Source organism: Glandiceps talaboti, chromosome 15 (genome assembly GCF_964340395.1).
Source record: "Glandiceps talaboti chromosome 15, keGlaTala1.1, whole genome shotgun sequence".
Classification (NCBI taxonomy): Eukaryota; Metazoa; Hemichordata; class Enteropneusta; family Spengelidae; genus Glandiceps; species Glandiceps talaboti.
In genome coordinates, this window is record NC_135563.1 from 1,123,391 (window position 1) to 1,137,500 (window position 14,110).

The 14,110-nt window shown below is 36.9% G+C and overlaps 1 protein-coding gene across 1 annotated transcript in view; it reads left to right on the forward strand.

Annotated features, from left to right (window-relative positions):
* The first annotated feature begins 10,692 nt into the window (after window positions 1-10,692).
* Window positions 10,693-14,110, forward strand: part of LOC144446812 (monocarboxylate transporter 12-like) — a 28,374-nt gene continuing 24,956 nt past the window's right edge. The window contains exons 1-2 of the mRNA XM_078136653.1: window positions 10,693-10,700; window positions 11,053-11,324. Coding sequence (XP_077992779.1) covers window positions 10,693-10,700; window positions 11,053-11,324 — 280 coding nt within the window. The remainder of the gene's footprint in view (window positions 10,701-11,052; window positions 11,325-14,110) is intronic.

The following is a 14,110-nucleotide window of genomic DNA, read 5'->3' on the forward strand; positions in this document are numbered from 1 at the left end:
CTAGGTAGGAGGACACTAGGAACTACCACAATTGGGATGTTTTGTACTATATCATTGCAATTGTTGTAGAGGGGCACTAAATCATAGTTGTTAAATCCCCCCTGGTACTAGGTAGGAGGACACTAGGAACTACCACAATTGGGATGTTTTGTACTATATCATTACAATTGTTGTAGAGGGGCACTAAATCATAGTTGTTAAATCCCCCCTGGTACTAGGTAGGAGGACACTAGGAACTACCACAATTGGGATGTTTTGTACTATATCATTGCAATTGTTGTAGAGGGGCACTAAATCATAGTTGTTAAATCCCCCTGGTACTAGGTAGGAGGACACTAGGAACTACCACAATTGGGATGTTTTGTACTATATCATTACAATTGTTGTAGAGGGGCACTAAATCATAGTTGTTAAATCCCCCCTGGTACTAGGTAGGAGGACACTAGGAACTACCACAATTGGGATGTTTTGTACTATATCATTACAATTGTTGTAGAGGGGCACTAAATCATAGTTGTTAAATCCCCCCTGGTACTAGGTAGGAGGACACTAGGAACTACCACAATTGGGATGTTTTGTACTATATCATTGCAATTGTTGTAGAGGGGCACTAAATCATAGTTGTTAAATCCCCCCTGGTACTAAGTAGGAGGACACTAGGAACTACCACAATTGGGATGTTTTGTACTATATCATTACAATTGTTGTAGAGGGGCACTAAATCATAGTTGTTAAATCCCCCCTGGTACTAGGTAGGAGGACACTAGGAACTACCACAATTGGGATGTTTTGTACTATATCATTGCAATTGTTGTAGAGGGGCACTAAATCATAGTTGTTAAATCCCCCCTGGTACTAGGTAGGAGGACACTAGGAACTACCACAATTGGGATGTTTTGTACTATATCATTGCAATTGTTGTAGAGGGGCACTAAATCATAGTTGTTAAATCCCCCCTGGTACTAGGTAGGAGGACACTAGGAACTACCACAATTGGGATGTTTTGTACTATATCATTACAATTGTTGTAGAGGGGCACTAAATCATAGTTGTTAAATCCCCCCTGGTACTAGGTAGGAGGACACTAGGAACTACCACAATTGGGATGTTTTGTACTATATCATTACAATTGTTGTAGAGGGGCACTAAATCATAGTTGTTAAATCCCCCCTGGTACTAGGTAGGAGGACACTAGGAACTACCACAATTGGGATGTTTTGTACTATATCATTACAATTGTTGTAGAGGGGCACTAAATCATAGTTGTTAAATCCCCCCTGGTACTAGGTAGGAGGACACTAGGAACTACCACAATTGGGATGTTTTGTACTATATCATTACAATTGTTGTAGAGGAGCACTAAATCATAGTTGTTAAATCCCCCCTGTTACTAGGTAGGAGGACACTAGGAACTACCACAATTGGGATGTTTTGTACTATATCATTACAATTGTTGTAGAGGGGCACTAAATCATAGTTGTTAAATCCCCCCTGTTACTAGGTAGGAGGACACTAGGAACTACCACAATTGGGATGTTTTGTACTATATCATTACAATTGTTGTAGAGGGGCACTAAATCATAGTTGTTAAATCCCCCCTGGTACTAGGTAGGAGGACACTAGGAACTACCACAATTGGGATGTTTTGTACTATATCATTACAATTGTTGTAGAGGGGCACTAAATCATAGTTGTTAAATCCCCCCTGGTACTAGGTAGGAGGACACTAGGAACTACCACAATTGGGATGTTTTGTACTGTATCATTACAATTGTTGTAGAGGGGCACTAAATCATAGTTGTTAAATCCCCCCTGGTACTAGGTAGGAGGACACTAGGAACTACCACAATTGGGATGTTTTGTACTATATCATTACAATTGTTGTAGAGGGGCACTAAATCATAGTTGTTAAATCCCCCCTGGTACTAGGTAGGAGGACACTAGGAACTACCACAATTGGGATGTTTTGTACTATATCATTACAATTGTTGTAGAGGGGCACTAAATCATAGTTGTTAAATCCCCCCTGGTACTAGGTAGGAGGACACTAGGAACTACCACAATTGGGATGTTTTGTACTATATCATTACAATTGTTGTAGAGGGGCACTAAATCATAGTTGTTAAATCCCCCCTGGTACTAGGTAGGAGGACACTAGGAACTACCACAATTGGGATGTTTTGTACTATATCATTACAATTGTTGTAGAGGGGCACTAAATCATAGTTGTTAAATCCCCCCTGGTACTAGGTAGGAGGACACTAGGAACTACCACAATTGGGATGTTTTGTACTATATCATTACAATTGTTGTAGAGGGGCACTAAATCATAGTTGTTAAATCCACCCTGGTACTAGGTAGGAGGACACTAGGAACTACCACAATTGGGATGTTTTGTACTATATCATTACAATTGTTGTAGAGGGGCACTAAATCATAGTTGTTAAATCCCCCCTGGTACTAGGTAGGAGGACACTAGGAACTACCACAATTGGGATGTTTTGTACTATATCATTACAATTGTTGTAGAGAAGCACTAAATCATAGTTGTTAAATCCCCCCTGTTACTAGGTAGGAGGACACTAGGAACTACCACAATTGGGATGTTTTGTACTATATCATTACAATTGTTGTAGAGGGGCACTAAATCATAGTTGTTAAATCCCCCCTGGTACTAGGTAGGAGGACACTAGGAACTACCACAATTGGGATGTTTTGTACTATATCATTACAATTGTTGTAGAGGGGCACTAAATCATAGTTGTTAAATCCCCCCTGGTACTAGGTAGGAGGACACTAGGAACTACCACAATTGGGATGTTTTGTACTATATCATTACAATTGTTGTAGAGGGGCACTAAATCATAGTTGTTAAATCCCCCCTGGTACTAGGTAGGAGGACACTAGGAACTACCACAATTGGGATGTTTTGTACTATATCATTACAATTGTTGTAGAGAAGCACTAAATCATAGTTGTTAAATCCCCCCTGGTACTAGGTAGGAGGACACTAGGAACTACCACAATTGGGATGTTTTGTACTATATCATTGCAATTGTTGTAGAGAAGCACTAAATCATAGTTGTTAAATCCCCCCTGGTACTAGGTAGGAGGACACTAGGAACTACCACAATTGGGATGTTTTGTACTATATCATTACAATTGTTGTAGAGGGGCACTAAATCATAGTTGTTAAATCCCCCCTGTTACTAGGTAGGAGGACACTAGGAACTACCACAATTGGGATGTTTTGTACTATATCATTACAATTGTTGTAGAGGGGCACTAAATCATAGTTGTTAAATCCCCCCTGTTACTAGGTAGGAGGACACTAGGAACTACCACAATTGGGATGTTTTGTACTATATCATTGCAATTGTTGTAGAGGGGCACTAAATCATAGTTGTTAAATCCCCCCTGGTACTAGGTAGGAGGACACTAGGAACTACCACAATTGGGATGTTTTGTACTGTATCATTACAATTGTTGTAGAGGGGCACTAAATCATAGTTGTTAAATCCACCCTGGTACTAGGTAGGAGGACACTAGGAACTACCACAATTGGGATGTTTTGTACTATATCATTACAATTGTTGTAGAGGGGCACTAAATCATAGTTGTTAAATCCCCCCTGTTACTAGGTAGGAGGACACTAGGAACTACCACAATTGGGATGTTTTGTACTATATCATTACAATTGTTGTAGAGGGGCACTAAATCATAGTTGTTAAATCCCCCCTGTTACTAGGTAGGAGGACACTAGGAACTACCACAATTGGGATGTTTTGTACTATATCATTACAATTGTTGTAGAGGGGCACTAAATCATAGTTGTTAAATCCCCCCTGGTACTAGGTAGGAGGACACTAGGAACTACCACAATTGGGATGTTTTGTACTATATCATTACAATTGTTGTAGAGGGGCACTAAATCATAGTTGTTAAATCCCCCCTGGTACTAGGTAGGAGGACACTAGGAACTACCACAATTGGGATGTTTTGTACTATATCATTGCAATTGTTGTAGAGGGGCACTAAATCATAGTTGTTAAATCCCCCCTGGTACTAGGTAGGAGGACACTAGGAACTACCACAATTGGGATGTTTTGTACTGTATCATTACAATTGTTGTAGAGGGGCACTAAATCATAGTTGTTAAATCCACCTTGGTACTAGGTAGGAGGACACTAGGAACTACCACAATTGGGATGTTTTGTACTATATCATTACAATTGTTGTAGAGGGGCACTAAATCATAGTTGTTAAATCCACCCTGGTACTAAGTAGGAGGACACTAGGAACTACCACAATTGGGATGTTTTGTACTGTATCATTACAATTGTTGTAGAGGGGCACTAAATCATAGTTGTTAAATCCCCCCTGTTACTAGGTAGGAGGACACTAGGAACTACCACAATTGGGATGTTTTGTACTATATCATTACAATTGTTGTAGAGGGGCACTAAATCATAGTTGTTAAATCCCCCCTGGTACTAAGTAGGAGGACACTAGGAACTACCACAATTGGGATGTTTTGTACTATATCATTACAATTGTTGTAGAGGGGCACTAAATCATAGTTGTTAAATCCCCCCTGGTACTAGGTAGGAGGACACTAGGAACTACCACAATTGGGATGTTTTGTACTATATCATTACAATTGTTGTAGAGGGGCACTAAATCATAGTTGTTAAATCCCCCCTGGTACTAGGTAGGAGGACACTAGGAACTACCACAATTGGGATGTTTTGTACTATATCATTACAATTGAATGCAGAATCGCCAATTTAGAATATTAATAGGGTCATTTAAATTTTGTATCTCTATTTACCTTACTGCATCAACATACTCCAAGTACAACTTGTATGTTTCTAGCTGTTAGTATTACATCCGCAGTCAGCCCCAAAGATAAATAATGATCTAGCAGGTGACTCTGTTTCAGACTGGAAATCTTTCACTCAGGCAGTATCTGTAACATATGCAACAAGTGCCTATCCTTTGGCCCTCTGTACGTTCTAATTTTTTGTTGAGGTGTCATTTTTATGTTAACATGTTCCAAATGAAATGGTCAAAGGTTATTCAGTGGGCAATATAATAAAAGATTTAACAGCTGAAACCATGTGTGTAATAATAAAAATATTTCAATGTTAGCCTTATATTCAATCAGTTTCATATTAATATTCAAAATTATAGTTTAATATTATATTGATACATATACATTGCATCAAAGGTGTATGCATTCTAATTGTTGATTTTCATCATTGTGCATCTACCATTTACTCACTTCTTTTGTATGAAATGTAACAAATAATGATAGGCTTTGATTTCTACTTGCCTATGACATACTCTATGACACACATCTCAGTGCATGCTCCATGTGAACTGTGATGGCTGTCAGAGTATTTATAGACATTTTCAACAGAATGTGAACATATTCAAATATCTGTATCGTTGAATTAGCATATATAAAAGAGAAGGTAAAATTTGCCTTGAAAACCAATAAATATTGTAAATAAAAACAGATGATGGATCTTTGGATGCGAATATAAATAAATACCTGACCTGACCTGGCCTGCACCTGTACCTGCATTGTGTACCAACTGGTTAAAAATTACTGCTTTCCCCTATAACTCAAAGAGTAGCATAGACTCTATTCATGTGTCTACCCATCATCAAGTGCAAGCGTCTTTTAAGATCTATCACATCAAGCCACTTGTTGCATACATTACAGATACTTCATGGTGTGGCCAATATTTCTCATAAATCTTGTGCACAGTAATACATGTAATACAACTGAAGAATAGAAATACATGAATACATGCGGTATTTCTGGTACACATATCACTTTTCACTGTAAAACTACCAGTAGTATTTATAGATTTAGAGACTAATGCTGTAGTGTAAAAGTGGTATTTATAGAGGTGTATATAGATGAGGTATATGCATGTGTGTGTGTGTGTGTGTGTGTGTGTGTGTGTGTGTGTGTAAACAACTTAAAGTCAAAAACCACTGGACCGATTGCCATGGCACTTGGTGAGTACATTTCCTTGGGTATCTAGTTGGGCATTGTTCAAATCAAAATGATCTTACCACCGGTGTGTGATTTGGGTAAAAAAATGTGATTTTTGGTAAAAAATTGATCGATCTGAAATTTGGTTGGACATTCTTAGGTGTGTTTGGATTAAGAATTGTTCATGACATGATGATTCCATTACTGATATGCAAATTAGATCTAAAATGTGTCTTTTTTGTCAAAAATAAATAGTTCCAAAACTGCTGAGCAGATTGGGCTGAAATTTAATGGGGATGCATCTGGGGATGTGTAGATGAAGCTGTATTCATATAACCTGTACTAGCTAAGTCTTATTAGTATACCTGTACTAGCTAGGTATTATTAGTATACCTATACTAGCTAGGTATTATTAGTATACATATACTAGCTAGGTCTTAGTATACCTGTTGTTTTAGGAAATCACACAATTAGAATGCTTGCCAAGTATATATACTTGAAGAGATTCATATGGATATCATTACAGGTCAGGATTTTCTGCAAAAAATGGAGCGGTCGTTGATTTTTTTATAAGTGTCAATTGTATTTAAAAGCATCATCACTTATGTGTGCGGTGGGTCATTATGTTATACCTTCGCATTCGGAGGCTATCATTGCAGCGCGGTTGAAGGATGATTTTCCAAATGATATAATTGGTCACACCCCTAATATTTTATGTGAATATATATGTGAATGTATGTGAATGCCTAAAGTTGTTCATCATAATCTACTAAAGCGTGGGAAATTTAGACCAGCATATTTACTTAGCAGTATGCCTCATCAGGTAGCTCTGGGAGCGATACTCATGTTAAGTAGCAGTAACTTGCCCTGAATACTACCATGGCCGAAAATGACAAATCGCTGTTCTGTTTCGAATTCAACATCTCTCTTCTGTTTGAACCAGTGTCTGGCCAAGTATACATCTTCTCCAAATCATAACAAAACTTATCCAGAAGCACATGTGAGAAAGTGAAAACAGATGATGAGTCAAGGCGAGTGTAATACTTGGGACACAACCAACCACAACACATTCTAAAAAGTCCAGGAAACAACTTATTATTACAGATTACCTGCATGATGCTCACACATACTAATGGTATTTGCACTGCAGTGCAATACTGAAAACATTATTGTATACCTGTATGCAAAGGATGTGCAAATGAGGACACAATCGTTCGTTGAACATAAAAGTGCTTGTCAACAAGGATCCGGTCGTGTCACTTATGGAAATGTATTTTATCCAATGAACATATGTAACAATAACAGAACCCCATGTAGACTAATGTGGTATGAGTTCCAGTGTGGGTACTCTGGGGGTATTTGCTCTCGTGCTTGCAGTGTTTTCTGCTGTTGCAGAGAACACTGCAAGCACTCGTGCAAATACCCCAAGTATACCACACTTGCACTCACGCATCATGGGGTTGTCATACTATGCCATTGACTGTACACACACATCATTGGGGTTGTCATACCACAGGGGGCAGCGAGCATGTAATTGATTGATTGATCAATCGATCGATCGATCGGTTGATTTATTGATTGATTTATTATTTGATTGAATGATTGATCGATTGATTGAATGATCAATTTTTGTGGTGCAATATAACTTATTTTGTGTGTGATATTGATCAATTCACTTATTGAGTTTTAAAACTATTTCTTTTTCTTTCCCTGGTTACTTTGCTCTCAGCTATATCTCAGACCACTAGGCTGTATGTAATTCTCTCTTTTCTTTATTGACTAAATAAAGACGCCTTGTCCATTCTTCTCCTCTTATCTTCTCCGCTTATCTAATACACTCAACCGGGGTAGGGAGTGATTACATATGGTGAACCAATGACTGGACCTTTCCAACTATAAGATCTATGTGGTATATTTATGTCATGTTGCAATCCAAGATGTGTCCCAAAGTTTGGTTCATAGTTGTCTTTTCTTGGTTATAAAATCTGCACAGTTAGAGTCAGGCCCTGCCATGAGCTTATGAGTCAAGAATAAATGAACAATAACTATACATTGGTTACATAACTTAGTGGAGATACAAATTTGTGATTACATGTTAACACGCCACCAGTGGCAATTATTGGTCATTATGCCTAATCATGATTGCCTTGTAAATATAAAGGGTTAGTCGTCATACAGTGGAAGTTTTGTCAGAGGACATCAGATCAATAAATTTGACCATATTTGCCATATTTGAGTGAGTCCAGCAGTATCGTGATATGTATCTATCCCTGAGCAGACCATATTTTGTACTCACTAAAACGAAATGAAACTCATCTTCAATAACCCCACAGCTGCTGCACATCCTATCCTCGGGTGCGGTTCTCGGCCTGGTCCAGATTTGGAGTGACAAAACTCTTAATCTAGTGAGAGCATGTCTAAATTTTGTAATATACACAATGTCTAAATACGGTTTGAAATTAAAAGTATCAACATGTCTATATAATCTTGCTCTGGATGAATCCTTCAATCTACTGTTCCAATTTTGCATATAGTTGTCAGATAGTTGCTGCTTAATTAAAGCCAAGAATTCAAACTCATCTCCCACCCCCTGTTGTATCCATGCATACGTCACTCCCAACTCAGCTAAGGGGAGAACCATTTGATTTCTGGGGTGGGGGGGGGTATGGAGGATTTTGAGAAAAAAATTTGTTTCCAGGTGAACTAGAAAAAAAATTGATCCTGTAATGGCTTGAGAAAAAAATTGTCATAACAGACAGAAGTGAAAAAAAAAATTTGTCACAATGCACCAGAAATTAGCAAATTTGGAAACCTTATTCTCATGTATATTCTTTGGCGGCGCAAGTGTTTTTAATACAAGTATAAATTCCTGTTTTTTCCAGCACTTATCATTAAAGCATGCACTGTATAGCCCTGCTTTAAACCCAAGTGCACACAAAGTTTTCCTTTCCTTTTCTGACCCAAGAAAACATATTTCAGGATTTTTGTTGCAATATCTAAATGACACAGTCAATATCTGAAGGGGACTATTTGGCTTATGTAAATTAAGAGAATTTAAAAAACAAGACAGGAGTCAATAAACTAGTGTTAAAATCAATATATTTTTCTTTCAATATAAATCTCTTATAAAGATGTACAAATAAATCTCTCAAGTTGACAATGAAAATTGAGGAACAACAAATATAACGAAATACAAAAAATAATCTGGTTCCTGGTACTACTATGATGGCTTAAAGGAAAGCAATTCACAGGGGTCAGGAGTACAGTACTCCCCAGATCAGTCAGCTCCTCAGGGATATTTTACCAGTCATCTTTTGTACATATAAATTTAAGTAGCAGAAGTATGGTTGGTAGACAGACGTCTTTCATACTAACTGCTAATTCTTCTACTTGCACAGAACAAGTTATTTAGAGGTACAGTTGTGAACCATTGTGACGTGGTATAAGTATGAACAACGCATTACAAACTTAATGACTAATTAAAATAAAATTTGCACTGCTACTCCATTTGAAAAAAAATTTGATGCAGGACTGAGAGTAGAAAAAAAATGCTGTCACTCTGACTGGAAAAAGAATTTGCTCCCAAACCTACTTCCTCCATACCCCCCCCCCCCCAGAAATCAAATGGTTCTCCCCTAAAAGACTTTTTACTGACGACACCCAATGTAACATCTTGGACGTTGTTGCAGATCAGTCAGTAAAACATCATACATTCTCCTTATATATTTGCTTGGCTTTTATAGTGTATGTTCCGCCATACACAAGGTCAAATCGAACAGCTTGGTGTGACGGAGCGGATTTTCAAGCTCATCGAAGGCTTGCTAAAGCTACCACTTATTAGCTTTCGTAGGCAATCTATTCTAGTGTTTTATTGGGTGTTAAATATCAGAGTTTCTCGTGTACTTTCCACGAATTCGTCATGGTATAAATAAGAATAACAGATTCCAGTCTCTGGTCAGTTAGTTAGGAGTGGGGACTGGAATGAACGCCGTGATTCTGGCAAGCCAAACTAACGATCTCAGTGTGAGCTTATTCCCGGCTAGAGGACCAAGAATGATCCTGGTGTATTAGAGACACATATAAGAGATTGTGTGGTGAGATAGGATTGACTTGACTAACTCCCACTCGACTATTAAAATGCGTCGTTTTCATCAACGTAACACATGTAATGTTGTGCTTAACCTCAGACCACTAAAAGAATATTAATGGTCTGAGGCTCAATAATATAAACTCCTTGCTATAGCATGTCCTATAATGATTCGGTTTGACGTTATGTCATGTATCCCATTGCCTTACCATACATTATTTTGTTTGACAATAAATTCCATCTTTATGTCGTAAGTAGTCTTTCACTATGATCATGTGACGGCAGCCAAGTCAGGGTCACACATAGACACGCAGAGGGCACCAGCTACTATCCGTATAATGTTTAAATAATGAAGACTGGGTGTCAAAGGTTCTCTTTCCTGTCGTTTCCAGTCAAATCTGCACTGTCACTATTAGTGAGGCATTTTACTGATACATAAAGAAGGCCATGCTCAGTTTTTAAAACTCTATCGGTGACTTGTGAAACCAACAAACGTTAATTCGTCGTCAGTCGTAAACAATACGCTGTGCTCTTGGGATTACAGTCTGGATGTATTCAATTGGTAACAAAATCATTTGACTTACGGAAAAGAAGAATGTCTAGGTATGTACAATTCTGATGAATAATTGATTGATTTATAAATTATATTATACCAAGCTTTAAGTTATGATAACGTACGTTGATGAGACCACCATACTTATCCATGCGTCATTTATCTCGTCTGAAAGTCCACTTATTTTTTTAAGAACAACGACCAACAAATCTTTTGTTGGTGTTAACCATGTACATGCACAGTAAGCTTTCGTTTATTGAATATTATATGCATGATCAGAATATCAACCACTTATTATATGCATAACCTCTTATTATATGTACTAATCAAAAGACTTAATTTTTAAATTTCTGAATTACTTCATATCCATGTATACGTGTTTGTCGTTTATTATTAATGTAGATCAGCGAAATCTACAGACGTAGTTGACAAAGAAGACCACGTGAAAAATGAAGATGTAGAAAATTATGGGAAGTACTTATACGAAGACGACCCTCCTGATGGGGGCTGGGGCTGGGTGGTTGTCATATCGGCACATTTTATTCTACTACTATCACTCGGTAGCTTGACATCGTTTGGCCCATTCATCGTTCGGTTGAATCAGCATTTTGACAATGGTACAAAAGCGATTGGTCTCATTAGTGGAATAGCTCTGTTGGTTACATTGTCCACCGGTAAGTATCTAGATAAATTTTTAATGAAAGAGTGTAATAATTGTCAATTCATATACAAACGACAATATTATGTATATTATTGTCAATTCATATACAAACGACAATATTATGTATATTATTGTCAATTCATATACAAACGATACTATTATGTATATTTTTGTTTATGCCAGAAAAAAAAGCTGTTCAACGGGCAACATAACCCGACACATTGGGTAGGTAGGTCGATTTTTTTTTTTTTACAAAGGATGTAAAAACAAACCACATGTAATGATGGCAAAACATTTGAAGTTGAGTTTACATTGTACTTATTCATTCATTTTGATTTTATCTCTTGCAATTTGTCTGTATGGCAATTGATTTCCACCAGCTGTAGTTAGGAAATGTGCACAATTTACGGTTAAACAAATTTTGTAGCTCCTCTCAAAATATGTTAAGACCCGCTAAATGAAACTCCAGAATTATTTTAGCCACTCCTTCTGTCACCTACACTATAGAGGAGATATAAAATTATATATGGTAGCACAGGTACAATGATGCATTAAAAATAAGTGATAATCAACTACAATAACAGTCCAAATGATATTACTTGACAAAGGATGTGCATTTCACGTGGATACTTGTAAGGAGATGTCTCATAATTAGCTCTGACCTATGAAGGGAGGTACTTAGTCAGCCACCTTCCATCTTGTTTTGGGAGAAAGACAATTATTACCGTGATTGCTACTGATTGGAAGGATACATCCTCAAAAATGCAAACTTTTTTGAAAATAAGACAATATAGGAGGCCATTTAGAGGCATAAAATATCAAACAAAAAACATAATTTAAAGTCTTACAAAGCTTGAATGTGGTTTTAAAATACCAGAATTGAGAGACAATTATGCAGTACATTTTATCTGGCTATGAAGTGTATTTTGTTGTGGCAAAGCTGAAAGATATTTTGCAGATGTGGTGAATGACTTCTCCTGAACTTTAATTTGATTCCAAAAAAATCATGAATAAAGAAAGAGTACAACATTTGAAGACTTTCAGAGTATCAGATTTTTGATGGCCCAATGACTGCCCTTCCCATGGTCATAAAGTTTTGCTCATTTCGTTTAGTGAATATTGGATATGCAACAGTTTAATTTTATCTCAATTCATGCTTGTATGCATCATCAGAGCCAAGTAAACCACTGATAGTACATAATTTGGAATTGACTCAAATGTATATTGTTACATGTACTATTCAGAAAATATAAAGAAATTTCCTTAATTTCACTGACATGCAAAGCCAGCATGAGGATATTTTGCCCATCACCGAAAAAAAAAATTGAAATGCCAAAAATATGGGTAGGTAGGGCCCGTTGAACAGTTTTTTTTTCTGGCCTTAGGAAGTCATAGAATAGACCCAGTACATTAATTTTAGTTACTCAATATTTAGCGGTATAGACGATTTGTTCGACTGAGTACGAGTGTTTAGTCACACGACAAAACTATGGAAATACCTCGTATAACAGAGTGCTATTTCTAGTAATTTTATTTAGTATGCTGGCATGTTCACCTAATAGTTCAAAATACATAATTTAACAAAAGCTTTACATTAACATTGCTGACTCATTATGACAGTGAAAGAGAAGCGAGCTATAACGTCTATAAACAGTTGAAGTTTGTTGTACAGGTACCAACTAATTTCATTAACTATAGACAACACAGTATTACCGAAGGTGTGAAGAAATGACTCCGGACGCCATGTCCACCTGTGCATACTGGGAATCTTTATTTCGCAAAGCTAACACAGAGGGCGACATTACATAGGTGAAACAACATATATATGATTTCAATGTAACGTATAACATACACCACACCCCTTTTATCTAATGTTTGTTATCTCTGACCATTTAACTGGTATAAAGCTTTCATTTGAAAAATGTATCTGGTCTTCCAATGAATCTCTTACAAATTCAATTCACTGTTTTGAACACTACAAGTACCAGAATACATACAGGACGGTATTTGTTTTAAAAATAATTGGAACAATGAAGAATACAACCCAAACTGAAATAGTTCAAAGTGTGAGTATACTGACAGTAGAACTTAGGTCTGGAAATATTGACCTGGATACTTGGTTATCAAATTGTCATGAACTAAATCAAGTTATGCATGTACTTTTTTATGCTACAGTATAACTTAGTCTAGTAAATAACACAATAATAATTTAATACTATGGCAATAGAAAACATTACCGATCTAATTTGGGTTTTCCTTTGGATACTTTGCCACTACCAGTGATGTCCTGTCGGACTTTCACCTGTTAGTTTTTTGTCAAGGGAACAGTTTTTGTTGGATCAGTTGATACGCATCGGCTACTTGACAATTTTAGGTTCGGTCATGTGATGAATGTGGTCTGGAATGCGATGGGTCGCGTAGGATATTACTTACAACCCTAGTGCAGTGTCTATCAATCAACATTTTAAAGTTTTTGATAGTTGTATACATGTATATATACATTACCTATTTATTTATTTAGCCGTGTACACAAGAAGTGACATTGGCAAAAGAACATAACAAATGTCGCAATATTATTCAATTGAACTAAAGGTATTACTTATAGCGCTTTGGAAATATCTAGTATATCATAGAAATATCTGGCAGTAACACTTGCTAAAGAGTCATCTACAAATGACAAAATGTACTTAAATAAAGAACGCTTATCAGACTTTAGTAGCTGAGACTGTAAAGCAAATACAAGTACTTATCTCTAATATTTTGTATTTTTTCATTGTTACACAGTATTGTACAATGAAA